Source organism: Mycteria americana, chromosome 15 (assembly GCF_035582795.1).
Source record: "Mycteria americana isolate JAX WOST 10 ecotype Jacksonville Zoo and Gardens chromosome 15, USCA_MyAme_1.0, whole genome shotgun sequence".
Classification (NCBI taxonomy): domain Eukaryota; kingdom Metazoa; phylum Chordata; class Aves; order Ciconiiformes; family Ciconiidae; genus Mycteria; species Mycteria americana.
In genome coordinates, this window is record NC_134379.1 from 13,050,527 (window position 1) to 13,076,675 (window position 26,149).

Consider the following 26,149-nt stretch of genomic DNA (forward strand, 5'->3'; position numbering starts at 1 on the left):
AAATCCCTGCAAGAGCAGGGTCGGGCAGGGCAAATCTGCTCGCTGTAAAACCCAGGCAGGGAGCGTGTCATCACATCGCAAGCCTTTGCGTGGACTTGCTGCCGTGGCAGAGGGTATTTCATGCCTGCAAAGCTGTGGAGGACAGCAGGGGTTTCCAGGCTCATTGCAGAAAGCAGAAGCTGGCAGGAAAGTGGAGCTGCTGCTCCCCAGGGTGGGCAGAAACGCTGCAGCAGGATGGGGATGGGGCAGAGCCAGGGCTAGCAGCCAGCACCCTTCATCCACTCCTCCATTGGGATGCTGATAGTCATAATAAAAGTGAATTTTCACTGATAAAAGTGAAAGAACTCCCCAGGGAGCCTCGGCTGGCCCCAGGCAAGTCCATCAGTGCTGCAAGGGTGCTGCCGGCCAGTGGGTGATGCAGGGCTGCGACCTGCATGGGCTGCAATGCACCAAGCAGGGACGGTCAGGGTGGCCCAAGCCTGGACCATGAACAAGTCCCCAAACGAGGGCTCACCCTCGGCACAGCCCTGACCGTTGTTTCATGCCCACCCAGGTGGGAGCGGAGCAGAGCACCCGGATCGCCGGCCTGGAGCAGGAGAGGGACAGCCTGAGCCAGGCAGCGGAGCGGCACGGGGAGGAGATGGCCGCCCTGCGGGCAGAGCTGCAGCAGCTGCAGGACACGCTCAGCCGCGAGCAGGAGAGCAGCAAGATGGAGCTGGAGACGTTGCAGACCCAGCTGAGAGACAAGGTACCCTGGGGGCACCGCTGGCATGGCGCATCCCGGCATCCCCCTCCCTGCCGAGCTGCAGGGGTTCAGCAGAGCTGGAGGCAGCGGTGCGGTGCGGGGGTGATTCCCAGCCGGCACGGTGGGGGCCGTGACACCTGCACCGGCTCGGCAGGAGAGCGGGGAGCAGGCACTGCGGCAGCGCCTGGCCGAGGAGCAGTTTGCCCTGCTGCAGGGCACCGCGCGGGAGGCAGAGCGGATGGTGCAGGATGCCCTCAGTCGCCTGGAGGATCCCGCTCACATCGGCTGCACTGGCTCGGCAGGCGAGTTCCCCGGTTTGGCATTATCCCAACCCGCTGCCACGCAAAGCCCCCTCCCTGCTGTCCTCTGGGCCGTGCCAGCGGCGGCGAGCAGCTGTGCCACACCCAGGGATGCCCCGCATTTGAGTCCTGCCTGCTGTCTGCCTGCAGATTGCCTCCTATCCAGGACGCTGGCAGCCTCCGAGTGCGTGGAGCGGCTTCGAGACGCACATGGCAAATACCTTTCCAATCGCGCAGGTGAGAGCCGGCAGCCCCGGGCAGGGGCTGGGCTGGGGGCAAGGGGCAGCTCCAGCACTCGTGGGCCGGGTGGGCAGCGCCCGCTGGGGCTGAGGCACGTGCCCGCTCTCCCGCCGCAGCTGTGGGCTCCCTGCTGCCCTGCCTGGCCCTCTTCGCCCACCTCGTCAGCGACACCCTGCTGCAGGGCAGCGCTACCTCCCACGTGGCCCCCATGGAGCCCGCCGACCGTGAGTGCTGCCCAGCGGGGCGGGCAGGGACTGGGGCGGGCAGGGGACCAGGTGGGCAGGATGCTGGGGCAAGTAGAAAGGTGCGGTGGGCAGGATTTTGGGGCGGGCAGGGGCCAGGGCGGGCAGGATGCTGGGGCGGGCAGGGGCCGAGCCAGGTAGAATTCTGGGGCGGGCAGGGGCTGGACGTCTCTGTCCCCGCATGCGGCACCCTCAGCCTCTCGTGCTGCCCACGCAGGTCTGCTGGAGATGTGCAAGCAGTGCGGTAGCGAGGCCGTGAGCTACCTCAGCGCCCTGCAAGACCCGGGGACAGTGGAAGGCGCCAACTGCAGCCTGGTGATGACCTGCCTGGGCCGGATCAGCGCCATCGGGGAGGTGGGTGCCCCAGGAGGGCTGGTGGGATGGGGTCAGGCCGTGGCGGGCACCGTCGGAGGGGCTGTGCCACCCCTGGACGGTCCCTTTCGTCCCATCCCCAGGAGCTGCGGCCCAAAGGGCTGGACATCAAGCAGGAGGAGCTGGGTGACCTGGTGGACAAGGAGATGGCAGCAACAGCGGCAGCCATCGAAACAGCGGCTGCTCGCATCGAGGTGAGGGTTGCCGCATGCCGTGAGGCACCCATGGGTGCCGTGCCTGCTGGGACCACCGGCACAAGGCCAGGATGGTGCGCGGGGTTCAGCACAGCCTCTCCTCCCTCTACCAGGAGATGCTGAGCAAGGCGCGGGCTGGTGACACTGGGGTCAAACTGGAAGTGAACGAGAGGTGAGCGATGGCTGGGGCGCTGGAAAGAGCTGGGCAGGCAGGATGGGGCCCAGTCCCACAGGCAGAGCAGCTGCCCCACGGCTCAGTGGGGTCTCCCTGCCCCACAAGTGGGGCTCAGTGGGGTTTGTCTCGCAGGATCCTGGGCTCCTGCACGGGCCTCATGCAGGCCATCCATGTCCTGGTCCTGGCTTCCAAGGACCTCCAGAGAGAGATCGTGGAGAGCGGACGGGTGAGCCAGGGGCAGGGATGTGGGCAGGGCACGGGGCAGCAGGTGCTTGGCCAGCCAGGGGTCACCGTGCACTTGCTGGGGACGTGCTGCTCCGAGCCTTGGCCCGTCGGGGCATCGACACCGGCTGCCAGGAGCTCCTGCCCCAGCCCTGGGGTCTCACCCTGGCTGCGGGCCCTGGGGTGTCATGGAGGTCCCTGATCTCCCTTCCCTCGTAGGGGACCCTGTGACCCCCCAGGTTCGGTGTCTCTCCAGCTCCCATGCACATCCTAAATGAAACCCTGACTTACTCCATTCCCCCGAGAGCTGGGGTTTGGGGGTCCCAGGCCTGCCATCCCCCTGTCCCCAGCGCGTGACCATGCCTTTCTCAACGGCAGGGCGCGGCATCCCCCAAGGAGTTTTATGCCAAGAATTCCCGCTGGACCGAGGGTCTCATCTCCGCCTCCAAGGCTGTGGGCTGGGGTGCCACTGTCATGGTGTAAGTGCCACCCTCACCGGAGCGGGGAGAGGATGGCAGGGTCCTGCTGTCCCCACAGGGAGGGGACAGGGGTGGCGGGAGGATGCTTCAGCCACTCTGCCCTCCCACAGCGATGCTGCCGACTTGGTGGTGCAAGGCAAGGGGACGTTTGAGGAGCTGATGGTCTGTTCCCGGGAGATCGCAGCCAGCACCGCCCAGCTGGTGGCAGCTTCCAAGGTAGGAGCCCGCCGTCCGGGGAGGCTCCCCCGCCGCTGCCTGCATTGCCCGGCAGCTCCCCCCGCTGCTGCCTGCACTCCGCTCTGGGAGATGCTCCATCCCTGAGCAGGCAGCAGCGAGGCTGCTCCCCTGGCCATGGTTTGGGGTGACCCTGGGGTGCCACATGGTTACCCCAAAACGCGGGGCTGGTCTTCTGCTCACTCAGTGGGGCGTAAGCACACCCCTCCTCACTGCCCCGGCAGGTGAAGGCAGACAAAGACAGTGCCAACCTTTGCAAGCTCCAACAAGCCTCCCGGGGCGTCAACCAGGCCACGGCCGGCGTGGTGGCCTCCACCAAGGCCGGGAAGTCACAGGTGGAGGAGAAAGGTAAGCATGGGGCTGCAGGGGCATGGACCTGCCCTGAAGCCTCTGCTTTTCACGCCCGCCATCTTCAGTTGGCCGTGCCCCAGTGGTCTCTGCCTGCAGCTGCCCCTCGCTGCCTGCGTATCCCGTGGTGGCAGACTCTGTCAGTGGCGTGGGAGCTGCCAGGGGGGTCCGAGCTGGGGAGCGGAGCTTGAGGGGGGGCTGGTGGTGTCTTTCTCCACAGACAGCATGGACTTCTCCAGCATGACACTCACCCAGATCAAGCGTCAGGAGATGGACTCACAGGTAGGAGCTTCCCCCATGCTTTGGGAAACACACCTGCTGGTGCCTCATTTGGGCTAACGAGAGGCTGCCCAGGCTGGAGGAGAGGTGGGTGGGGGCACCCTGCCCGGCTGCCTGGCCCCAGGCACCTCCAGCTCACAGGGAGAGCCTAAGGCGTAAAGGCAACAGCCGGGTTTGCCCAGGAGCCGCAGGCAGTTGGTGCCCTCGAGCCTCCCCCGGCGCTGTCCCCATCATGGCACAACAGCCCAAGGCCTCTCCCTGCTCCTGCGTGCCCGTCGGGCTGCCCCACAGCACCCACCTCCACCTGGCACGGGGCATCCCCAGGGAATTCCCCTTCCTGGCATGCCCGCGCAGGTTGCTCTGCCTTCACCTGCCTGCACAGGCAGCGCCCACCTGGGCTCGGTCCCCTCCCCAGGACCGTTTGGCATGAGAACACTCACGGGATGTACCTCAGTGGTCTCTGGGCTTGATATCGGGGTGTGAAAGGGAGGTGCCCAGCCCCGCACGGCTCTGTACCAGCTGGAGCACCTCGGTGCCATGCTGGGGTGCAGGGTGGCCATGGTGTGCTTGATGTCCTTCAGGTGCGGGTGCTGGAGCTGGAAAACCAGCTGCAGAAGGAGCGGCAGAAGCTGGGGGAGCTGCGCAAGAAGCACTACGAGCTGGCAGGAGTGGCGGAGGGCTGGGAGGAGGACGGTGAGTGGATCCCAGTCCTGCTCCGGCTGGGAAGCTGCTCAGGAAAGGAGCGGGGTAGGATGGGGAAGACCTGCCTGCAGTCCAGGCAGCGAGCGGGCATGGGTTTCACTCCGGCTGGCACAAGCAGAGCCCAGGGATAGTCAGCACACGTGGGCAAAGCCACGGGGACCCTGACCTGTGCAAGAGCCTGTGGGACCAGCATCGTCCCTGGACAGGGTGCTCGGGTGCTGCTGGGGCTCTACCATCCTGCAAAGCCCTGGGGTCCCAAAGGGATGGGGTGGAGGGATGCTGGGGGGCACTGTGTTGCTCTGCTCCCCCTTACCTTCTCTCCTCCTCCAGCTGCGGATTAACACCTGTGGCGGAAGCAGCCCGCAGGGGACACCCCCACAGCGGGCTGGGACCCAGCTCGGTGCAGCCTTTTGGGAAGATCTACAATAAACCGGTGCAAAAGCCACCCCGAAGCACATGTTCTCCACATCCCCCGCACCAAGAGCCGCCTCCAGCGCCGGAGCACCAAGAGCCGCCTGGCGAGACTCCGGGGCCGGGAGCGAGGGCTTGCCGGCCTGACGCCAGCTGCAAACCGCACGTGTATTTATTAGAGCTGCTTGGGGTTGGGGGGGGTCTCGGGGGGGGGGTGTCTTTAACCCTTTAGTTTTGTTTTTGCACAGATTTTCAGAACTCTTTGAGCCGGCTCTGGCTGAGCGAGAGCGGTCAGGTTTCTTTCGCCTCTCACTGCTTCTCCAGCCTTAACCAGGTCCCTGGCTCGGCGCGAACATCCCCACCCTGTTAAGGAGCCTGCCGTGGTGCCAAGGGCCCCAGGGGTGCCACCGGGTCAGGAGCCAGCTTTTGGGGTGCTGTTGGGCTTGGTGCTAGGTATGCTCCCCCTCTGGCGGGGGCACCGAGTGCCTTTGGCCGCTGCAGGGTGGGGGGGAGTGTTCCCGTGGGACAACCCGGCCGGTGAGACCAGGGTGCCGGCAGCAGTGCCGGGAGCAGCCGGCAGTGAGGCAGGACTGGGGTTGGCAGCAGGAGGGACGCTGCCATAAGCTCCTGCCCGCCCATCCCGGGTCCCCAGAATGCGCCCCTACCCTCCCCCCTCTTCCCGAGCTGGGCTGCCCTGCCCCGACAGATCACTGTGTTCATGCCAGCAATAAACCCTCCGCAAGGTGCTGGGCACGGGTTTGGGCAACTGTGGTGCCACCGCACAAGCCACCAGCTCCTGGGGACGGGGGGTGGCTCTAGGGCAGCAGCACAGAGGGTTTGGGGGGCAGCCGGGGTGCCCCAAAACCAGAGCACGCTGAAGCCAGAGCAAGCAGCTCCCTATGCCTGCTCACTCTGGGCTGGTGCCACCCTTGTGTCCTCGCCACCTCTTCGGTGCTCAGGGGGTCGGTGCCGGCATTGCCGTGGGCAGGGGCAGCCTTGGGGCTGGCACCAGCCGGGGAACCTTTGTGCCTTGGAGCAGGGGGCTCGGAGGACAGGGGGGTGTCTCCCAGCTCCGGGCCCCCCAGCTCGTCTCACTGGGGCAGGGACGGTGGCATCAAACTGCGCAGCAATGTCCCTGTCCCACACGGCCTCCCCCATGGTCCTGCTGGTGCCCCTTGCAGGGCCAGGGTGTCCTTCCCAGCCTGGCAGCACTGCTGCCTGCACCCTGCCTTCAGGCAGCTGCCGCTTCCTTGGGGGGAGTCAGCCAGACCAGCCCCCTCGGGGTGCTGGGGGCGTAGGATTTGGCCTTTCTCCCTTTAGGAAGTGGTGGCATCGCTCAGAGTGGCTGGGCTGTCACCAGGTGCTTTCCCACTGATGTCCGCCAGCCCTTGGCTGGCACTCGAAGCAGTGGGACCCGCCTGCGTCCCCCTGCCCGGCCAGGCCATCACCATGGCCTCAGGGCTGCCACCCCCTACGCGCAGGAGAGCGCAACCGTCCACCATGCAGGGACCCGGTGTCTCCACGTCCCCCAGCCAGCCCTGCTGCCAACACACCTGCTCCGTGCCCCCAGCGTGCCGGGGGGTCCTTGGGGACCTTGGGGCTTCCCCCCCTGGGGCTCCCACTGCCTCCCCATGCCCCACCACGGCCGTACCCCCACCCACGCCAGCTCCCTTCCGGATGCAATACCAACCATCCCGTTCCTGCAGGATACAGGGAGCCCCAAAACCCTCCTCGCTCTTTTGGGGGTGGGGTCTTGCCTGCGTGGGGTACCCCCAACTACCTCAGGCCTCCAGGCCGGGTCGGGGCCGGGGGGCGGCGGCAAGGGAGTCACAGTGGTGGTGGGGGCTCGGGGACCTGGAGAGTGGCACCACTCTCAGCCAAACCGATTCTCCTTTTTGTATCTCAGCCAGGCACTGGTGGGGAGAAGTGTCCCCCGTGCAGTCCCCAGTGCTGGCGGCTGGTGACGGGGATGACAGGTGCCCCTCCACTGCAGGTTGGGTTGATTTTTTTTGTCATTGTATAATAATAATTACTACGTCGTGTGTTTTCGATTTTTCAATAAAGCCTTCAGCCCAGCCCTGCCGGCTCCGGGGTGGGTGGCAGGGGACCTGTGTCACCATGGGGGCCCTGGGGCTCTGCCATGATGGGTGTGCTCAGCGCCACCCCCAAAAAATAACTTGGGGAGATGCTGTCAAGGTGACTTGAGTGATGTCATGGCAATGATGTCCCCCTCCCAGCTCTGTCCCCAGGGCCACCCTGCACATCACCTCTTTTGTTCCTTGGGAGGGGACCAGGACCTTGTCCCTTCCTGGGGGCGGGGGGTGACGTTGCAGTGGGGGGGCCATGCAGACCAGCCTGCCCTCCCTGGCTGCGCTGCATGGTCACCGTGGCAGGGCCATGGCATGGGGGTCCTGCTGCTGGGTTGCCCGTGGGGACCGTGGACGGGGAGATGCTATGGGGAACGTCCCCTCCCAGGCGTGACGCTGCAGCAGGACGTCACACTGCCAGGGTGCCCTCACGCCCTGGGCAGCACCCAGCCTCCCCCAGCCCTGGCCAGGGCCATCCGGCCCCCCTGGGCTGCACAAAGGCCCGCGGCAGCCTGTCCCCGCAGCCGTGGTCTGTCCCCGCAGCCGTGGTCTGCACGGTCCGTGCCATCATCCGTGCCGTGGTCCCTGCTCTGCAGGACACAGCAGGGCTGCAGAAGCTGCTGGCAGGCAGCGGGGCAGGCAGTGCCCCCCTGGGTACCCATGTCCCCGGGGACCCAGTGGCGCAGCCAGCCAGAGCGGCCTTCCCACGGTCCCCAGCACCCCGCGGGGTGGCTCGTCCCCAGCCCTGCCCCACAGAGCAGGCTGGTGGTGGTGGCACCCTTCAGCCGGGGCAGGGGGACAGGGGCTGGCCACGCAGGGAGCCGCCCCTGCACGCGGTGGTGGCCGGGGACAGGCAGGTGCCGCAGCGGGGCTGTCTGCCCACGGGTGCCTGCATCGTTGGGTCACACGTGGTGAGGGATGGGGTCGGGATGGGGGCGTGTGGGGACACGCGGGTGACCGTGGAGGCTGGGACGGGGGAACGCAGAGGCTGGAAGGGTGCGGGGGGGCTGCAGGGGACAGGATAGGGACGGGGACACAGGGATCGGGACATGGGGGAGAGGGGGACTGGGATGGCAACGAGGACACAAGTTTTGGAGTGGGGATGGGGAAACGGGAGTCTGGGTGGGTGGGACGTGGTGGTCCGGGTGGGGACGGGGGGGGACTGGGGACAGGAGGACACAGGGGTCGGGGTGGGGGAGACCCGAGGGTCGGGGTGGGGACGCGGGCACGTGGGCTGGGACAGAGACATGTGGATGAAGACGGGGTCGCTGCTCGGGACGGGGGGACAGGGCCGGGGCCGCACACGGGTCAGGGTGGGGCCGCACAGAGGGGCTGGCCCGGGGACACCGCGGCTGGGGCAGGGACGCGGCGGCCGGGCCCGGGGGCGCGGGGCAGGCGGCCGCGCCGGGCGGGGCTGGCCCCGCCCGCCCCGGCAAGCCCCGCCCAAGCACGGGGCAAGCCCCGCCCCGCCCCGCGCAGTGCATGCCGGGCGGCCGCGGCTGGCGGGCGGCTCGGCTCGGCTCGGCGCGGCGCGGCGGCGATGGCGGGGGCCGGGCCGGGCGCGGGGCGCTGGGGGCGGCGGGGCGCGGCGGCGCTGGCCCTGGCGCTGGCGCTGGCCCTGGCGCTGGCCCTGGCGCTGGCCTGCCTGCTGCTGCGGGGCGCGCTGCTGGGCGCGGCGGCGCTGGGCGCGGCGGGGGCCTGGTGCGCGATGCGGCCCGGCCCGCCCGCGCCGCGCCCGCCCGGCAAAGCCGCCGCCAACGGGGGCCCGGCCGCCGCCTCGGGCCGGCCCGCGAGGGCCCCGCCGCGCCGCCTCGGCCTCGGGTAAGCAGGGGGCAGGGCGGGCGGGAGGGCGGCGGCGGGAGGGGAGCCCCGCGCCCCGGCGGCGCTGACCCCTCTGTCCCCGCAGGGCCCCGCCGGCCGCCCCGTGCTGCCCGCCGCAGGCCCCGCGCCGCCGATACCCGCTGCCGCAGGCCCGAAGCGCCGTGCCGGTCGGCCTGCCCGCCGCCCGCTGGGAGGGCTGCTCGCCCAGGAGCGCGCCCTGGGCTCGCCGGGCCGGCCCGCTCCGCAGCCCCGTCACCGTGAGGATCGCCCGGCCGGCCGCCGGCCTGGCCCGCTCCCCAGCGTGAGTACGGGAGTGGGGACCGGGCCCCGCTGCGGCCTCGCCTCACGCGTGGGCAGCGCCGAAGGAACTTAGCCTTGATGGGACGGAACGGGGAGGGGAAACGGGTTACGGGGCCCTCAGCCGGCTGTGCTGCCCGGAGCAGTCCCCTGGGGAGAGCCCTCTCCTCCCGGCCTGGCGGTGGCCGCTCCGTCCCCGTCCCCAGTGTTGCTGTGCTGCGGGGAAGGATTGTGTGATCCAGATCTGGAGAAGCTTCGTGGGAGAGCCCTCTCCCCGCTTCCGTGGGGGCAGCTGGGGCACTGGGTGGGGGAATCTCGCTCTGGGGATCCCAACTTGCCTAACACCTTGCCTTTGCTTTGCCTCGCAGCCTGGAGCAGCTGATCTCGCCCGTGGCCTTCCCGGCCAACAGCAGCCTGGACCCATGTGCAAAAGAGACTGTGCTGAATGCCATCAAGGAGAGCAGGAAGAGGGCTGTAGAGGAGGAGGAGGAGGAGGAGAGCCAGGCTTTTGGGAGTGATCAGGAGAGCAAGAGAAGGTAATAAGCTAGCAGTCCAGATTGCTGCCAGTGTGTTGGGAAGGTTGTAAACGGGGCTAGCGCTTCAGTGGTGACAAATGGGGTGCGTCCCAAGAGTGCGCCAGGCCCGGTGTGACCAGGAGTCTGGGTTGGGAAAGTGCTGTGAGAAGTGAACCGCAGAGAGGAAGCACACCCCATCACCCAGCCCTTTGGGCTGTGTCGGAAAGTCCTCCGAGACTTCGTTTTGTCCTTGAGATCAAAGGGATGTGGTTTAGGTTTTTGTCTGGGCAAGCTTGTGGGTCAAGCGTTCCTTGCGTTGCTGGGGTTAGAAGAGGCTGGGATGTGGTTTGGGGAAGCCTGGCAGGGCTCCCTGCCAGGGAAGTGGCTTCTGTCATCACGGGGGTTTGCAGACTGGGAAAACGTGGTGGGAAATGCTGGTATCTGCTGTAGGGTCATTGTCTCTATTCTTCAGTCACCCCCAGGCTTCCAGGAGAGACAGGATCCCCAAGTCTTACAGCCCCGGGTGGAAGCATCACGCTTTAAAAGATCTGCGTGCTTCCTTTGTGTGCTGTAGCTAGCAAAAAGGAGGTAAAAACACAAGGGTAAACGAGAGAGACTATCTTCTGCTTTTGTTAGTCAAGGTCAGCAATTTCCAGCTCTGAGCTCGAAGAAATGAGGGTGCGTGTCTTTGCCAGTGCTCTGGGAAGGACAAGGCGTAAATCCTGGGTGCCAAGGTCTGCCGGAACCTTTCTAACTGCCCAGGCACAGCGCTGCCTCGCCGTTCTCCCCTCCTCCCCACTTGCGTACGTGGAGGCCGTTCGCCTTGTGCCCCTCTGCCCCTCGCGTGCTGGGGCTGCCTGCCTGGGCTTGAGCAGGGGAGCTGAGAGACCACGGAAGAGCGGTTTGGGCAGTCCCCAGGCACTTTGCCCTGTGTGCTGCGCTGGGGCTGCTGCTAGACGTGGCCTTGAGAGTGCAGTGGGATGAGCGGCTGTTTGCAGGGAGCTGCCAGCTGCCTTCCTGCTGTGGCAGGGCATGCCGTCCTCTCCTCCATCACTGGATTTCCCTCTATCTTTGAACCTTTACCTCGGCTTGGTGAATCTGAGCCCCACAAGAGCTGAGCAGGACGACAACAGGATGGGTGCGCAGACAGGATCAGCTTGGGTTTTTTATTTATTCTATTTTTTTAACATGCCAATACCCAGCTCTGCCACGAAAGCCAATTTTGAAGGCATTAAAGCCTGGCAAGCATGAAGAATGCTTGTAGGCAGAAAATCCTGCGACCTTTGAGGGCAGAAAGGAGCCTGCGTCAGCTGGAGAGTGCTGGATCGCCTGTGCAATGGGGTCAGCGTGCTTGAGCTCGAGGGAAGCGCTTGGACTAACTGACAGGGCTGATCGTACACCTCCAGCTCTGCTTTGCAGCAGGGTTTGCTTTAGGACTTTCAGGCTTCAGATCTTTACTGAATTATTGTGGGAAGGGGGATTCGGTTTCTGACTCAAACAGTCCAGGGCACTGGCTAGGAAGAGGTAGGAGATCTGAGTTTTGGAGCTCAGGTCCATTCCAGTAATGAGCTGCTGAGACTTTCTGAAATGTTTTGGCTTAGAATAATGGATTTGAGCAAAGATTTCGTTACATCAAAAGTACTCTGCCCAGCAGGCAGCTGGTGGAGCTGCTGGTGATTGGGAGGAGGCAGCTTGGGGTGAGAGTCAGTGAGGACAGGACCAGGTGGAGAGAAGATCCGCAGCAGGATGTGGATGGGGAAAACCTCTGTCCTTCGGTATTGGGTGACGAGAAAAAAGCAAGGTTTGCACTTTCTCAGTGCTGAACCCTCCTTGTAGGGTTCTTCTCCCGAGGCTGGGAGGGCATCCCCTGTCTCTGCTGCCTCCACACTGCCACAGGCTTCCTCTACCTCTCTCTCACACTACCTCTCTCCTGCAGGCGCCACGATAGCAGTGGAAGTGGGCAGTCAGCGTTTGAGCCGCTGGTAGCCAACGGTGCCCCCGCCTCTCTCATACCCAAGTAAGTGCCCATCAGGCCAAAAGCAACTGCAGTGAGCTGGGAGGAGAGTCTGAAAGCCTGCAGGCTCTGGAAAAGGTGCTTGGCTTTTGCTTGCGGAGCCCAGCTTCAGGGGAGAGCAAGAGAGGCTGTGGCTGTGCCTTCAGCCTGTCACGCTGAGTGCAGGCCAGTGGCCATAAGGGCTGTGCCACTGCTGAGGCCTCTTTCCAAGCCCTGTGCTGTGAGAAAGAGCAGGGTTGCTTTCCTCCACCTGCCCTGCATTTAAAGGATGTGTGGGCAGAGTGGTGGGGAGCTCATACAATGTTCTTTAACCTTCTCTAGGCCTGGCTCTCTGAAGAGGGGCCTTGTCTCGCACTGCCCAGATGACTGCTCAAACAAGAGGTCACGCACCTCTTCCATGAGCTCCCTCAACAATACGTACGCTGGCGGGATCCCCAGCTCCATACGCAATGCCATCGCCAGCTCCTACAGCTCCAGCCGGGGCCTCTCACAGGTAGGAAACACCCTGCCAAAGGCAGCGCCGGAGCCCAGCGCAGAGTGGCTCGACCCTCCTCTGGGATCGCCCTGTGTAGCTCAAATCCATGGCTCATAAGAAGAGAGCAATGTTGCTGGGTGCCTGGCAGCGAGCACTGTGGGGAGTCTCCAGTGCTCAGCCAGGCAGTTTCATCTCCTTGTGGGTCAGGCAGGCTGCTGGGCCGGCAGCAGCAGGCAGCGGTGTTACTTGTCCTTCGGTGCACGCTGCTGGGGGAGTCCCCAGGCTGAGCTGTCCTGCTGCAGTGCTTGTTTTACACCGAAGCAAGAAGGAGGCGGTTTTTTTCCCCTCCCTCCTCAGCTTTGGCCAGTCTGCTAGGGTGGATAGATCCAGGTGAAAGGAAAAAAAGAAAATAACTTTGCTGCACTGCCACTTTTTCAGCTGGAGTCAGCAAGTATTGGAGCCGTGCACTCCCACTTTGGCCCAGGTCCCCTCAGCAGCTGCTGAGCTATAATAAAACACTGCTTACATCCTGGGTCAGGCTTGCAGATGTGATGGTGGGACATAGCCATGGCTAATGGAGCTCTGCGGTCTGTGTGGGGAAGGGTTTCCTCCAGGATATATTGGTAGGGAAAGGTTTCCTCTGGCTGGGGCGAGTCTAAAATCCTTGAGGTGGGATCCGTCCACTCTGAGCTCCTGGTGAGGAGGTGGCCTGCTCCTGCCAGAGCAGCCCCGCACAGATGAGGGCGTCTGAGGCAGTCGGGCAGCCTCTGCCTGTGCTACACGAAGGCAAGAGCCAGCATCAAGTGTCCTCCCTCCCCGTTCTCTCGGCCAGGCTGTAACGGGCCTGGAGGCCGCTTGTTCCCAGAGCGGATTCAGTTTGGGGTGGCCAGACTTCGCGCTCCACAGAATGTGGAGGGGAGTTAAGCGGTCTTGAAGCAAGAGAGGCTCTGGGCTTGTTAGCCACGGCCCTGGGAGATGGGATTTAATCTGCGGGCGAGCAGGAGGATGGGAGGCTGTGCTCCCTGCCAGCCCCCATACTGAGTTACTGCTGATCTCTCTCTGTGTTCCAGCTGTGGAAGAGAAGTGGTGTGAGCGTGTCCCCGCTGTCCAGCCCAGCGTCCTCCCGCTCCCAGACGCCAGAGTGGCCTCTCAAGAAAGCCAGGTAACTAGCTGCTCGCCCGGTGAGCGCCCGCTCATCGATGCCAGCCAGGAAGAGAGCAGTCGCCTTCCCAGCCATCCCGGTGCCTGAGTCCCACTCTCCATGGGAGCTGGGACAGTCCAGGCCCCTTTCTGAGATGTGGCTGCTGGGTGTGGTATGGAAGGTGTGGAAACCCCCTTGTTGTGTCGATTGGTGTCCCTGCTGCCTTGTTACGCTGTGGTCCCGGCGGCAGCGCTGAGCTGCACCATCCCTGCCCTGCTCCCAGGCCGGGTTAGAGATCTAAGGGCTCAGATTGCCGCAGAGGTGACGTTGCCTTGTGGCATTGGTGTGGCCTGGGTTGCTGGTTGCCGAAATGTTGGGAAGAGACAGGCCCTGATTTTTGCCATCTCCTCAAAATCAATTAATGGGAGCTACAGTAGGGTTGTATTTTAGCACCTGCCTCGGAGCGCAGGCCCTTGTTTTCCTCTCTCCCAGCTGAGAGAAGGACCTGAGCTTATGTCAGAAGTAAAACCAACACAACCACCCACCCTGGGTGGGTCCAAGCCAGGGACCTGTGAGGGGCAGCAGCTCCCATCCAGTACCCCGGCTGCTGCCCTGAGGCTGACTTGTCCTGTGGAGGGTGCACAGGCTTGGCAGCCCGACGGAGCTGGGGTCCCGAGGAGGGGAGCAGCTCCTCTACCTGGAGCTCCTCTACCTGGAGCTGCTTTCAGGCTGGTGTGGTGAGGGCGAGACTGTTGTCCTGAGGTCTGTTGTTTGACAGAGGCAAAGAAACACACCAGGGATGCTGGTGGGAGTCCTTAGCGTGTTCGGTCTCATCCTGCTCCCTGGGGACGGGGCCAAGCCTGGGGTTGACCCTAACTGGCTCTCTCCCACTTGCGCAGGGAAGAGGAGTTGCATCGCTCCAATGCTTCCACTCCAGTGAAATCGGACAAGGAGCTGCAGACAGAGAAAGGTGAGCGTAGGTGGGCCTCAGCTCTGTGCCCGGGTTGGATGGGCTCGAAGCAGCGGGCCAGGAGGTAGCTGAGGTCTGCAGGTGGGATTGGCTTGATATGTCACCTGGAAACTAGGAATGTGCTGGTCCCAAGGTAGTTGGCACTTCTGCTGGCCTCAGCGACTGCCCTAAAGGGATTTCCAGGTGATAAGCAAGGGGTGCTGACAGTGTTGCTGTGCTAGCAGATGCCTGGGAGCTGGCTTGCAAGGGGAAATACCAGCCCGCGAGCCAGCATGGGTCCAGGTGTCAGCCTTGGGGCAAGATCTGCTGTGGTACAAGTAGCACCTTGATAAAATTCCAGGCTGAGCTTATTCCAGTGCTTCCTCAACTAAAATGGAGAGGAAATCCTTTGTGCCCATCGCAGATAGGGTCCCATGGCACAGCGCTGGATGTGGCTTACGCAGTTTTTGTAGTTTGTGGTTCGGGTAGGCAGTGTGCAAGGACCGTCAGTGGAGGTGGGAAGGGGCTGCTGCCCTGCAGAGCCCCAGCAGGCTCTTGTAACTGCCCCGGAATGTGTTACGGCCAGCTGATCTTCCAAGGCATCACAGCCTTGTCTTCGGCTTAAAGCTGTGCCCCTGGCTCTGCCCTCTGAGATGGGTCAGACACAGAGGAGTCGGAAGGCGCAACCCCATTGGTACAAGCCAAACGTCTCCTCTGCCCGGAGCTGGTCCTGACTTGTCTCCTTCTGTAGCGGTGGAGATGCCAGTGCGGAAGAAGCAGAATTCCCTGAGCCCGCCGTCCGCGTCGGGGAGCAGTGGGAAGCGCAAGCGGAAGATCCAGTTGCTGCCGTCTCGCCGGGGGGACCAGCTGGCGCTGGTACGTCGCTGTCTCGCAGCCCCTTTTGCCCTCCTCTGGCGATAGAATGTGCTCACTGCAATTTCTGCAGGGCTGGGGGGAGACTGACCTGCCTGCCCTCAGGAAGGAGGCCCCGTCCTTGGCCGAGTGGGAAGTGACGCTATCCCCAGCCCCAGTGTCTGGTGGGCTGTGCGTGATTGTGCTGCCTGCTGCCGGACCAGGTAATGGCCTGGGGAAGGCCTGCCGTGCCCTCAGCGCCAAGCCGGGGGCCAAAATGAATGGGGATCGGAGCTCCGCGGTAGCGTGCTGTGGCAGAACCACCTGCTTCACGGGTCTTGCGACGGCCAGCCTTCACCACATGTTCAGAGAGGCTCTGCCGGCTTCCCTGAGAAGGAGCTAAGCTGCTGCTCTCTCTTGGCAGCCCCCACCACCTCAGCTGGGCTACTCCATCACATCAGAGGACCTGGACGCAGAGAAGGCGGCAGCGTTGCAGTGGTTCAACAAAGTCTTGGAGGATAAGGCTGGTAAGGGCAGACTGGGAACACAGAGGGGACAGCAAGGAGTAGAAACCCAGGGCCAAGGCTGATAGGGCAGTGGGGTGTCTGTGTAGCGCAGGCTGGGGAAGCTCCTGGGCCAGTCCTGCCTGGTCCTCGGGTCTGGGGATGCTCTTAGTGCCTTCAGACTCGGGAGGGCTCATGCTCCAGAGTCCCAGTGGTGATGGGTGAGGTTTCCCAGGGCTGGAGCTGTGGGATGTTCACGCAGTTTCTCTACCTGCTGGAGAAGCTCTGCTAAGGGGTAGTCCCCTACAGTGAGTTGTGGGTCCTGATTTCTTGCTCCTTCCCAGTAGATGCAGTCCCCAGCACCACTGCAGAGACTACACCTGTGTCCAGGCCGCTGGCATTCGCTGTGACCTCCCCAGGGCCTGCGCCTGCCTCAACAGCTCCTGCCCTGGCCAGCACCAACTCTCTCCTGGACAGCCTGAAGAAGATGCAGAGCAGCCAGGCTGCACCCACGCCAGCAGGTGAGGAGGAGAAGGAGGGTTGGCAGAGCAGGACTTTGGCAGAACAAGACAGGCGCAGTGGGAGCTCTGCCTTGCCTCTGTGGGAGGCAGGTAGCAAATCTCTCTGTTCAAATGCTCTGCTGACAGCAGAGCTGGCAGGTAGGTCTTGGGAGGGCAAGTCTGGGGACACTGAGCCCGTGGTCCAGTTGGGAGCTGCAGTAAGCGTGGAGGGCTGGGTCTGTCTGGTATGGGCAGGTGCTGTTCCAGGAGCCTTTGCAGCAGCAGGGTGGGTGCCTGGCAGAAGGGCTGTCTGTGTAGGTGACCCCCCGTCCCTAAATAAGCTCTCTCCCCCTTTCCAGACTCCACTGGAGCTGCAGTAGCATCCCAGCCGCCTTCATCAGCTGCGCAGCCGCCTGTTCCTGCTGTATCGCTGGAGTCAAGTTCTCTGCCTGCCACCTCTGCTGACACCAAACCTGTGCCTGTGTTGAGCACACCTGCCCCTACAGCCGCCCCTGCCTTGGGGGTGCAGGCCCCCAGCAGCCTGGCACCTCCTGCATTCACGGAGCTGGGCCAGACCCCCAGCAAGCCTCCCTCCTTCCCAAAGCCAAGCATCCTTTTCGGGGCGCTGAACACCCCTCCTGCCAGCCAGCCAGCAATGACTGCAGCCACTGCTGTGCCCACAACGACCGCTGCTGTGCCCACCACGACCCCTGTCTTCAAACCCATCTTTGGCGCTTTGCCGAAAAGTGAGAGCGCAGCACCCTGTACAGCTGTTGTCTCTGCCACAGTCACCATGTCTGCGAGCTCAGGCCCTTCCTCGACATCCTCCACCACCACCATGTTCAAGCCTATCTTCGGCAGCGTCACTGCGGCTTCATCTCCAGCGACAGCCTCTCCTTTCGCCTTCAAACCGACATCACAGCCAGCCTCGGCCGCAGATCTGCCAGCAGCCTCCACGACTACCCTGGCAGGATTCACAGGTCTCCCTAATGTCATCTTCACCACCGCAGCTACGACTGCCACCACACAGAGTTCCTCCACAGATGCCACCATTAAACCCGTCTTCAGCTTTGGACTCAACCCACCCGCCTCCACCGGCCCCACCACCAGCCTGACCATCACTGCTGCTACATCCACCAGCACGTCGCAGCCCTTCCTGTTCGGGGGCCCAGCCAGCTCAGCTCCCAGCACAGAAACCAGCTTTGCCACCCCAGGGCCTGTGTTCCAGTTCGGAAAGCCACCTGCAGCCACGGTCACTGCCACCACCAGTGTCACAGGAGGCCCTGCCTTTGGCCAAGCACCTTCAAACTCGACAGCTCCTACCACCACTGTGGGCTTTAGCATATTTGGGGGCACCACGCTGACCTCTTCTACCCCAGCCACCACAGGTCAAGCAACGTTGACATTTGGCTCCTCCGTTTCAGCTTTTGGCAGTTCCTTCAGCGCAAGCGCAAAGCCACCACTGCCATATCCCGGTACAGCGAGTCAGCCTGCCTTCAGCACCGGTGCTGCAGAGAGCCAGCCGCCTGCCAGCAAGCCCGCTGCTGGCCCCGTCAGCTTTGGCCCTCCGTTCAGTTTTGGAGCCCCCACGGCCCAGTCCGCTGCTCAGCCAGCATTTGGCAGCGGTGCTCAGCCAGCCTTTGGCACAACTAGCGCCCAGGGCTCCTTCGGCACCAGCAGCACCCAGGCGGCGTTCGGGACCACCACATCAGTCTTCTCTTTCGGGACAGCCACCTCCACCACCACCAGCTTCGGTTCCACCACCCAGACCACAAGCAGCAGCACCGGCACCGCTGTCTTTGGCACCACCCCTTCTCCTTTCACCTTTGGGGCGACCGCCCAGCCGGGCCCCTCCGCCAGTGCCTTTGGGATTGGCACACCTGCCCTGAGCAGTGGCTCTCCTGCCGTGGCATTCAGCTTCGGGGCTGGGCAGAGCGGGGCAGCCCCAGCAGCAACACCATTTGGCTCTTCCCTGACGCAGGGCACGCTGGGTGCACAGAATCAGAGCACGCCCTTCGCCTTCACTGTCCCCAGCACGCCCAACAACAAGCCTGTGTTTGGAGGTGAGTCGGGGCAGACGGGCTGTCTCGGGGGGTGAAGGGCAGGGCTAGATTTAGGCAGCAGCTTTCCTGCCAGATCTTGCTGAGCTCCCCAGGCTCAGCAGCGCTAGAGGGGCTGGTGCTCATGCTGTGCAGAGCCTTGCCATGCGAAGGAAAGGTGCTTCTGTCACTCGCTGTCCAGGTCCCCAGCCCTCGGTGGTGGAGGGGAATCCTTAAATTCTGCTCCTTGGCCCCTCTGAATGCACCAGCACCCTGGCTCCGTGTGAGTGCTGAGCCCAGCCAGGTGCCCTGCAGAAGCCAAGGTCTTGCCAGTGCTTAAAAGCAATCTGAAACTTCTTGGCGAGTGGAAACACTGCCAGCCAGCGATTGCAGTAGCTTCTTGCTTGCTCTCTGAGGTTTTCCCTACCGCTTTGCACCCTCGCTGGGCCGTCTCACCTCCCACAGAGCTGAAACCCACATGCTGAGCACCTACTTGATGTAGAAAGACAGAGGGCTTTGTTTCTCCCTGGCCTGCAAATCCTCCTGTGCTGCCCTGCTGGCAGGAGAACCCAGGGATTACCATGACAGAGCAACTTATTGCATTAAAAGGGCTTCTCGGGTGAAGAGGCTGGTCCCAGGGGGCTGTGGTGCTTCAGGCCCCGGAGGGAGATCTGTGCCGCCCGCGGGTGTTGCCGGCTCCCGAAGGCCGGGCTCTTCCTCCTTTGCTGACCCTGGCTCATAGTGGCGTGTTGCTTTCCAGGAACTCCTGCGCCCACCTTTGGGCAAAGCACGCCCGTCCCGGGAGCAGTGGGGAGCGGAAGCAGCAGCCTTTCCTTTGGGACGCCCAGCACTCCTGCCTCGGGCTTCGGAGGAGTCGGTGCTTCCTTTGGTAAGGAAGGAGTTGGTGCTTCGCCCTTGGGGAGCTGATGGGTCGCGTTGTCCCCTGGGGCTGTGGATGGCGGAAGGGCCAGGCTGTGCTCTGGGAGCCAGCTCGGGTGGTATCTGCTGGGCTCCGGGGGATGCAAAACCTCCCATTTCCCCAGCCGGGGATTACGCTACCCCCTGTGCCAGCTCTGACTGAGGCTGCAGAGACCTGAGCAACCTTTCTGCTTCCAGGTTCGTCCACCCCCGCCTTTTCCATCGGGGCAGGATCCAAGACTGGCGCTCGCCAGCGGCTGCAGGCACGGAGACAGCACACCCGCAAAAAGTAACCTCTGGTGCTGCTGGGCCCCCACCGCTGGCCTGTGCAAGGAGCCCCTGCATGTGCATGGGGGGCTCCGGTCTAGAGCGGTCCCTGTGGCAGGACCCGTGGCGATGAGGCCAGGCCCCTGTCTCTGATGCCAGCTGGAGACCGTGCTGGGTGGCAGCGACCAGGGTGGGTCGGGATAAACCAAACTCTTCTTACTTGAACAGTTCCACAGCCAAGGCTGGATGAACCTCTGTACATATCTGCAGCGTTTCCTCCCTCACTTTATTTCGCCATGTTCCATAGTGTGTAAATTTTTCCCCATTTGCTTCTTCTAGCTGTGCCCGTGCCCTCCTCCCCAGCCCCCTGACAGTCAGCCCCCTGCCCCACGGCAGCCGGCAGAGCCGCGCATCCCTGCTCAGAGCCCAGCTGGAGACGTGCTGCATTCCTGCCGGCTGCAGTTCCAGGCTGCTGAGGGATGCCGTCTTTGCCAGGTCCCGAAACCTTTCCCCGTTGTTTCATCCCGTGGCCTGGTGAACACGCTCCCTCCGGAGGGCTCTGCTTCATTACCGTCCCTGCAGAACACGAGCCGGGGTTAGTGCCAGCCTGGTGTGGGCATCTCGGTGCCATAGGTGACCAGCCCGGCTTCTGCAGCTGGGTGACAACCCCCTTGCTGTGACTTAGTCTCCCATCAGACCTCCAGCTGAGGATGCGCCGTAGCCTGGGACCTCGGCTGGAGGCGTGGGGTGGGGATGGGGGTCCTTCCACCCCTCTCCTGGCCACCGAGCAGCCCCCCTGGCCCTCGTTGCTCCCTGCTGGGCTGTGGGCTCCCACCCTGCTCGTGAAAGGCCCCTCTGTTTTGCTTTATTTGTGCTCCCGTTTCAATGCACTCATTGAATCGAGTTTGGAGGAAGAACTGAACCGTGTGCGTGGCGGCATGTTGGTTATGCCGGATTTGCTGTTTGGAGTTTTTTTTTGGGGGGCGCCTGACCCTTTGTGGGGGACGCGCCCTGGCTAATTGGGTGTTGACAGTAGCATCACTGCGTGGCTACTCGCGCTGGGGGAGTTGTCCTTTTGTCGTCATGACTGAAAGGCAGGCAGCTGGGGTGGGGGGGATGGGGCTTGGACCCCCAGGTGTGGGGGCTCCAGCCCTGGCAGTCTCTCCCCTCCCTTCCCCTCTCTCCTGGTGCCCCTTCCACCTCCGGGTGCTCTGGAGCCGCTAAGGGAAGGAGTCCAGAGTGGATGGGTTCCCCCTCCCTCCCCAAATCCAAATTGTTTTTTATTTTTAGCTCATCCCCATCCTTCTGGGTTTTACCAGCTCCTAGGAGCTACGGTGCTGCCTCCCCTGTTCCCAGCCAGCCAGGAGCGGGGCTCTTCCCCTGCCTGGGAGTTCCTAGGGGAAGAGACTGCTGGAGCTGGGGGTCACCTGAGAGCTGCCCCCCACCCTGCCCCGGGTGAGGGAGGGGCACCCCTGCCCACAGGCTCCCCACCACTTCCAGGAGTGCTTTGCTGCCGGGTTTTTTACTCTCCAAGCCGTGTGAGTGTGTGTGTCTGCCGAAGTCTAAATTAAAAAAAAAAAGAAAAAAAAATCACAAACAAATATTTAAACATTTTTTAACAAAATAAAAATTTATTTTTATATTTAAGCTAAATTGCCTTTGAATTCCTTCAAGCTTGGTTCAGTGAGGTTGCCAGACCCCGCAGCGCTGTTCGTAGTGTTTAGCTGTGCCGTCGCAGCCTGGTGAGGAGCTGGCCCGTGCCCCAGCTCTGCCCGCAGGAACTAGCTGTGCCGGGGAAAGGCAGCTACGTCCCGTGGGCTCTGCTGCTGCACGCTCCTCCTGGCCTGTAACATCTCCTTAATTTTAAAATGTGATATATGTGGATGTGACTAAACCTTTTTTTTTTTTTTTTTTTAAATCCTCTCTGAGGATGAGGAGCAGGAGGTCTTGCACGTTACGGTGACGAGTGGTTTTGTCTGCCAGGAACAAGGCGTCTCTTCCAGCAGGCGGAAGGAGGGCAGGTGACCGGGCTCTGTGCGGTGCAGAGGGGATGCAGCCCCTTAGCGAGGGAGGGCAGAGGACGTGCAGGCAGGCACCTGCCACCAGGGCTTTCTAGCCTTCCCCTACCAGCATGGCCGAGGTGGTGCAGTGGGCTGTTAGAGCAGGGCAGACCTGTGCAGGAGGAGCCAGCCTGGGCAAACGTGGCCTTGGGGTTTGAGAAAGCAGCTGAAAAGGGGTCAGCGCATACGAGGGCTGACCCTGGTCATTCCCCCTGCTGATTCCTCCACCCTGGGCAGGGTGCTGAGCCAGGAGAGCGCCAGCTCCCCAGCCCTCGGGGTGGTGGTGGCACAAGGCAGGACAGTGGCTCTGGGCGTGAAGGAGCTGGGGTTTGGCCAGGTCAGCTCCATCACGACCTGTGTGGCAGAGGGAGATGGGGATGAGCAGGGTACGAGGTGAAGGCACCCTGGGGAGCACTGGCTGTTGGTGCTGCCCCCCCCAGGTACCTGCCCAATTTAGGTCCATCCCAAGTGCCCAGCCCTGTGAGGAGCCAGGCTGCATCCCTTCCCTGCTGTACAGACCCTGCTGGGAGAGACCCTTGTGCCTGGGCTGCCGTACGTGGCCGGGGGGAGGCTGGGTTTTAAGTCAAACTGAAGACTTGGATCATTCCTGGTGTGGCTGATAAGGATTTTAGTGTGAATGTGCAATTTTTCTCCTTGCTTCTATGTCCCTGGTTTAAAATAAAAAGACTGTGTTCACATCTGCCCCTTGCCTGTGTTTGATTCCTGGGCCTGAGCAGGGCCCAACCTTGCTGGTGCAGTACAGGGTGCTGCCTTCCAGCACCCTCTGGCTTGCATGCCCTTGGCTCCCCCTGTTCAAAGGCAGGTCCAGGGACAGGATTGTTATTATTATTTCACTCTTTCCCCCCACTTTCCCTCCACTGTGAGCCGTGGCAATTTCAGGGCAAGACTGCACAAACACGTTGGAAAAAACAGTGAAGAGAGAGAAACTAATCTGTTTCGTCGCTACAGTCAAAGGCTTTTCTGAAACCCCGTATCAGGCTGGGGTAAGGATTTGGGCGGGGGGGAGGAGAAGGACGACACAACATGGTAAAATAACACCCTTAATCCAGCTGGAGCACTCCAGCCCTGCAGGGTACAGAAATGGGGGTTGTGCTGAACACTGGTGCTGTTTGCAGACTTCCCAAGGCTGCCCCAGCCCAGGTCTGGCTTTGGGGGGAAACCTTCTGCTGGGGGCTGGCTGCGAGGGCCAGCCCTGGGTGAGCAGTTCCCCCTCCCTGGCAGTAGGGTGGCCCCGGGGTTGGCACTTGGTCCCAGGGGAGCAGGGTGTTACAGAATTCCATCACGGCTGCAGCTGGTATAAAGCTTTACTTGTGTTCAGGGGCCCTGCTGTTGTTCAGGCAGCAGAGGAGCATTCCCTGCCAGCCCCAGCTGGCACTGTGCAGTCCTAAAAATTACTTCACTCCTTCACCCTCTGCTTTTTCCTCTTCCTCTTCTTGGGAGCTGCTCCTAGCTCCTTTCCCTCTCCATGCTGCAGGTTCTCCTCAGCTGCTGCAGGCAGGGAGCTGCGGACAAGAGCGAACAGCCTGAGCCACACACCCGAGGCCCCACTCACCACAGTACCACAGCTCCTGCCCTCTCCTCCCACACCTGCTACAGCCAGACCCCTCCATCCTCCCTCCTCCTCATGCCAGGAAGGCAACACCTGGGTGCCCCAGCAGCCCTGAGCCCGGCCATGGTCCCCCTCAAAAGCTGCTAGGGGCAGGCAGTCCCCCCCGGCCCTCCTCTCACCTGAGGGCAGCAGCCCCTTCCCCGCACCGCTCCAGGACAGCCACAAAGAAGCCGTGGGTGAGGGTGTCTGCAGGAGAGGCGCGAAGGCAGCTCTCTGCACCAGGGAAGGCAGCAAGTCCTCGGCAGGGCCAGGAAGGGAAGGCGTTCACCAGCCTGTGGCATAGGACAAGGGTCAGTGCCAAGCCCCACAGCACCCTGTGCTGCGTCTCCCTGTGCCCCCCGAGGCCGGCGCACCTGAAGGCCAAGCCCCGTTCCTGCAGCACGGCGTGTACCACATCCTCGTTCTCCTCCCGGTGCAGCGAGCAGGTGGAGTAGACCAGGCGCCGGAGAGCCGGGAAGCTCAGGGCATGGCTCAAGACCTTGCGCTGGAAGCCAGCCAGTGCCTGCAGCCGCTCGGCACTCGGGGCAGCCTCCTCCCTCGGCACCCGGTTCACCATCCCTGCAGGGAGAGCAGCCATCGCCCGGGGGTCCACATGCCCAGAGGCCCAGCTCCAGGTGGGGCGGCCAGAGCCCCACACGTTACCTGAGCCACTGCAGGACGGGTCGAGGAGGATATAGGTCACCTTGCTGTACTTGGGGTCTCCAGGATCCACGGTGAGGAAGTCCTGCTGGGCCAGCTGGAAGCCAGTGACCCCAGCCCGCATCAGCATGGTGTTCATGGTAGCCAGGCGCTTGGTGTCCACGTCAAAGGCAAAGATCTGGCTGAAGGCAGAGCCCAGCACCCGAGAGGCATGAATATCCCACCCGGCCCCAGGAACCCTGCTGACGGCAGCAGGCTGCCCCAGCAGCCCCAAACACCATCCGTCGGCTGGGCGGGCAGAGCTCAGGAGCTGCTCCCCCAGGCAGGAGTACTGAGCGGGGCCGGTGTTGGGCAGAGAGCGATGTCAGGGGCTGAGAAGTGAACCCCTACGTGACTTCACATCCCCTCAGGCCCTTCCAATGGCCCAGCACTATCAGAGCCACCAGCCCACCTAGGGGGAAACAGGCATCAGCCTGAGTTAGTGGGGCAGGGTGACAGGCTGCAGCTCTTCCTGCCACCTTCTTCTTGTGCTCTCTGTGGGCTCAGAGGGACCAGGGCCACCTGCACCCCTTTCCTCGCCCCCAGCACACAAACCTGCACTCACCCCTTGTTCTTCAAGATGGCAGCCAGGTGGCTGGTCTTGTTCCCAGGGGCAGCGCAGGCATCGATGACATAGGAGCCAGCAGCAGGGCCAAGGAGGAAGGCAGGGAGGCAGCTGGCCTGCAAGAGGGTAAACCCCCATGAGACGTGCGGGCAGCAAGCACCCCTGGCCCCTCCTCGGGGCACGGCTGATGCTGCAAGGTCACAGGCAGCCACAGCAACACATGGGCAAGTCCACCACCGCCATCCAGCACTGGAAGCCTCTGCCCGACCCACAGCCCCGTGCTCCTCACAGCTGCTGGCCCCATGCTCCTACGGGGCGTTTCTACAGCTCAGTTCAGAGCAATTCATCCCCTACCTACAGGCTACGGAACCAAAGCCACGGGGGACCCCCACAGCTGGAGGCTGCATTCACAATTTCTACTTAGACTTCAAGTGCTGCAGCAAAGCCGGCCCAAGCCCAGCCCTTGGCATGGAGAAAGGGGCCCACCCTCCACCCATGTCAGTGGTTTTCCCACCCCTGCATCCTCCTGCTCCCCAGCTCCCCCACCTTGTCCTGCAGAATTATGTGTCCTGAAGTGTACAGCAGGTTGTCATGGAAGTCCGTCTGCGGAGGGAAAACCAGCAGCTCTGGGAGATGAAGATCCAACAAGAATTTCTTCCCGGAGAGGGCCCTCAGTTCCTCCACACTGGTCACGAGGCACAGGGAGGGTGAACTCACAGTCCTGCTTCACCACACCCACACTAGAGCCCAGGCTGAGAACCCCTTCTCCCCACACCTCCTCTCCACTTCGGCACCAGGCAGCACCCAGAGAGGCAGAAAGTAAGAGCGGGGATTGACGGAGACCTCAACCTGGACACTGTAAGCACCAAGACCAACAACCCTCCAGCCCCCAGGACCTCGTCCCAAGCCCTCTGCGCTCGCTGACGTCCCAGATAAGGTGGGATGGCAGAAAGAAACGCTTACCTGGCTGCCTTGCCCAGGTAGGAGTAGCCCTGGCGCTTGAAGAAGTCAATCACATCGTCCACACAAGTCTTCAGGGTGTTGACTCGGACGTAGCGCGGTACCTGGGAGGCTGGGGGAGCCGGTCGGGTCAGACACAACCCACCGCTGCCGCCAGCACAGGGAGACCACCCGGCCCCAAGGCCCACTCACCTCCGGGGCTCGCTGCCTGCGCCGGGGCCAGCAGGTCCTCGTTGCGGCTCACCTTCCGCTGCACCTTCAGGCGGGCCAGCTCGGCCTCCAGCCGGGCCCGGTGCCGCCGGGCCAGCGCCTTCCAGCGGCCCCCGCACTTCAGCCCCTTGCCGAAGAGCAGGTCGTACACCAGCACCTGCGGGGACGTGGGTGAGCCCGGCCCCGCCGCCCCGGGCCCCGCCGCCGAGGGGCCGCCCGCGGCCCCCCTTACCTTCGCCAGCTGCGGCGGCAGCTTCTTCTCGGCCTGCAGCAGCGCGGCGCCGGCCAGCAGCTTCTCCAGCACCGGGGAGTAGCGGAGCGTCTCGGACACCAGGGCGTACAGCTGCCGGACGTGCTGCGGGGCGGTCAGGGGCGGCCGGGGCCGGGGCCCGCGTCCGCCGCCGCCCCCCGCCCCGGGCCTCCCTCCCCGCGCCTCCCCGCCTCGGGCCGCCCCGCCTCGGGCCCGACCCCCCGCGGCCGCGCCGCTCCCGGCCGCGCCGCTCCCCGCCCCGCCCCTCCCCGGCCCCGCGCCCCCCGCACCGGGAAGCGGCTGTTGTACACCAGCGTCTTCACGCCGCCATCGCCGCGCTCCAGCCCCTCCAGGACGGCGGCGGCCGCGCTGTAGAGCGCCATGTTCCCGGCCCCGGCCGCGTGCGCCACCGCCACTTCCGGCGGTGCGACCTCCCGGCCGGCAGGGGGCGAGCGGCGGAGCCGGGGAACGGGGCG

At 63.4% G+C, this 26,149-nt stretch overlaps 3 protein-coding genes across 5 annotated transcripts in view; 2 read left to right on the forward strand and 1 right to left on the reverse strand.

Moving 5' to 3' along the window:
• Positions 1–5,085, forward strand: part of HIP1 (huntingtin interacting protein 1) — a 50,875-nt gene extending 45,790 nt beyond the window's left edge. For all 3 annotated transcript variants that reach the window (XM_075517879.1, XM_075517881.1, XM_075517880.1), the window contains 14 exons: positions 554–748; positions 900–1,047; positions 1,195–1,281; positions 1,401–1,508; positions 1,744–1,880; positions 1,982–2,092; positions 2,206–2,264; positions 2,400–2,493; positions 2,868–2,968; positions 3,079–3,184; positions 3,427–3,550; positions 3,771–3,832; positions 4,411–4,522; positions 4,862–5,085. In XM_075517879.1, coding sequence (XP_075373994.1) covers positions 554–748; positions 900–1,047; positions 1,195–1,281; positions 1,401–1,508; positions 1,744–1,880; positions 1,982–2,092; positions 2,206–2,264; positions 2,400–2,493; positions 2,868–2,968; positions 3,079–3,184; positions 3,427–3,550; positions 3,771–3,832; positions 4,411–4,522; positions 4,862–4,872 — 1,455 coding nt within the window. In that variant the 3' untranslated portion in view covers positions 4,873–5,085. The remainder of the gene's footprint in view (positions 1–553; positions 749–899; positions 1,048–1,194; positions 1,282–1,400; positions 1,509–1,743; positions 1,881–1,981; positions 2,093–2,205; positions 2,265–2,399; positions 2,494–2,867; positions 2,969–3,078; positions 3,185–3,426; positions 3,551–3,770; positions 3,833–4,410; positions 4,523–4,861) is intronic.
• A 3,426-nt stretch (positions 5,086–8,511) lies between these two features.
• LOC142417535 (nuclear envelope pore membrane protein POM 121-like) lies at positions 8,512–22,076 on the forward strand. The gene is given in 14 exon segments (XM_075518389.1): positions 8,512–8,565; positions 8,567–8,850; positions 8,936–9,151; positions 9,516–9,683; positions 11,599–11,679; positions 11,998–12,169; positions 13,222–13,313; positions 14,192–14,262; positions 14,993–15,117; positions 15,518–15,620; positions 15,944–16,117; positions 16,456–18,159; positions 18,896–19,024; positions 19,252–22,076. Coding segments are annotated over 14 exon segments (3,468 nt in total). The 3' UTR covers positions 19,347–22,076.
• Positions 22,077–22,182: 106 nt separating this feature from the next.
• On the reverse strand, positions 22,183–26,149 carry NSUN5 (NOP2/Sun RNA methyltransferase 5). The gene is made up of 10 exons (XM_075518386.1): positions 25,964–26,149; positions 25,656–25,778; positions 25,406–25,580; positions 25,217–25,325; positions 24,800–24,938; positions 24,254–24,369; positions 23,653–23,831; positions 23,364–23,568; positions 23,130–23,282; positions 22,183–22,903 (listed from the first exon to the last, which is right to left on the reverse strand). Exons 1-10 carry the CDS (start codon positions 26,054–26,056, stop codon positions 22,798–22,800), a joined length of 1,398 nt encoding a protein of 465 aa, XP_075374501.1. The 5' UTR covers positions 26,057–26,149; the 3' UTR covers positions 22,183–22,797.

Excerpts from the sequence above, each read along its gene's own strand:
- NSUN5 (XM_075518386.1), bottom strand. The coding sequence starts at position 26,056 with ATGGCGCTCTACAGCGCGGCCGCCGCCGTCCTGGAGGGGCTGGAGCGC. Across the intron at positions 24,370-24,799 it reads ACATAATTCTGCAGGACAAG|GCCAGCTGCCTCCCTGCCTT; the intron begins GTGGGGGAGCTG and ends ACCCTCTTGCAG. Across the intron at positions 23,569-23,652 it reads CCCGTCCTGCAGTGGCTCAG|GGATGGTGAACCGGGTGCCG; the intron begins GTAACGTGTGGG and ends CTCTCCCTGCAG.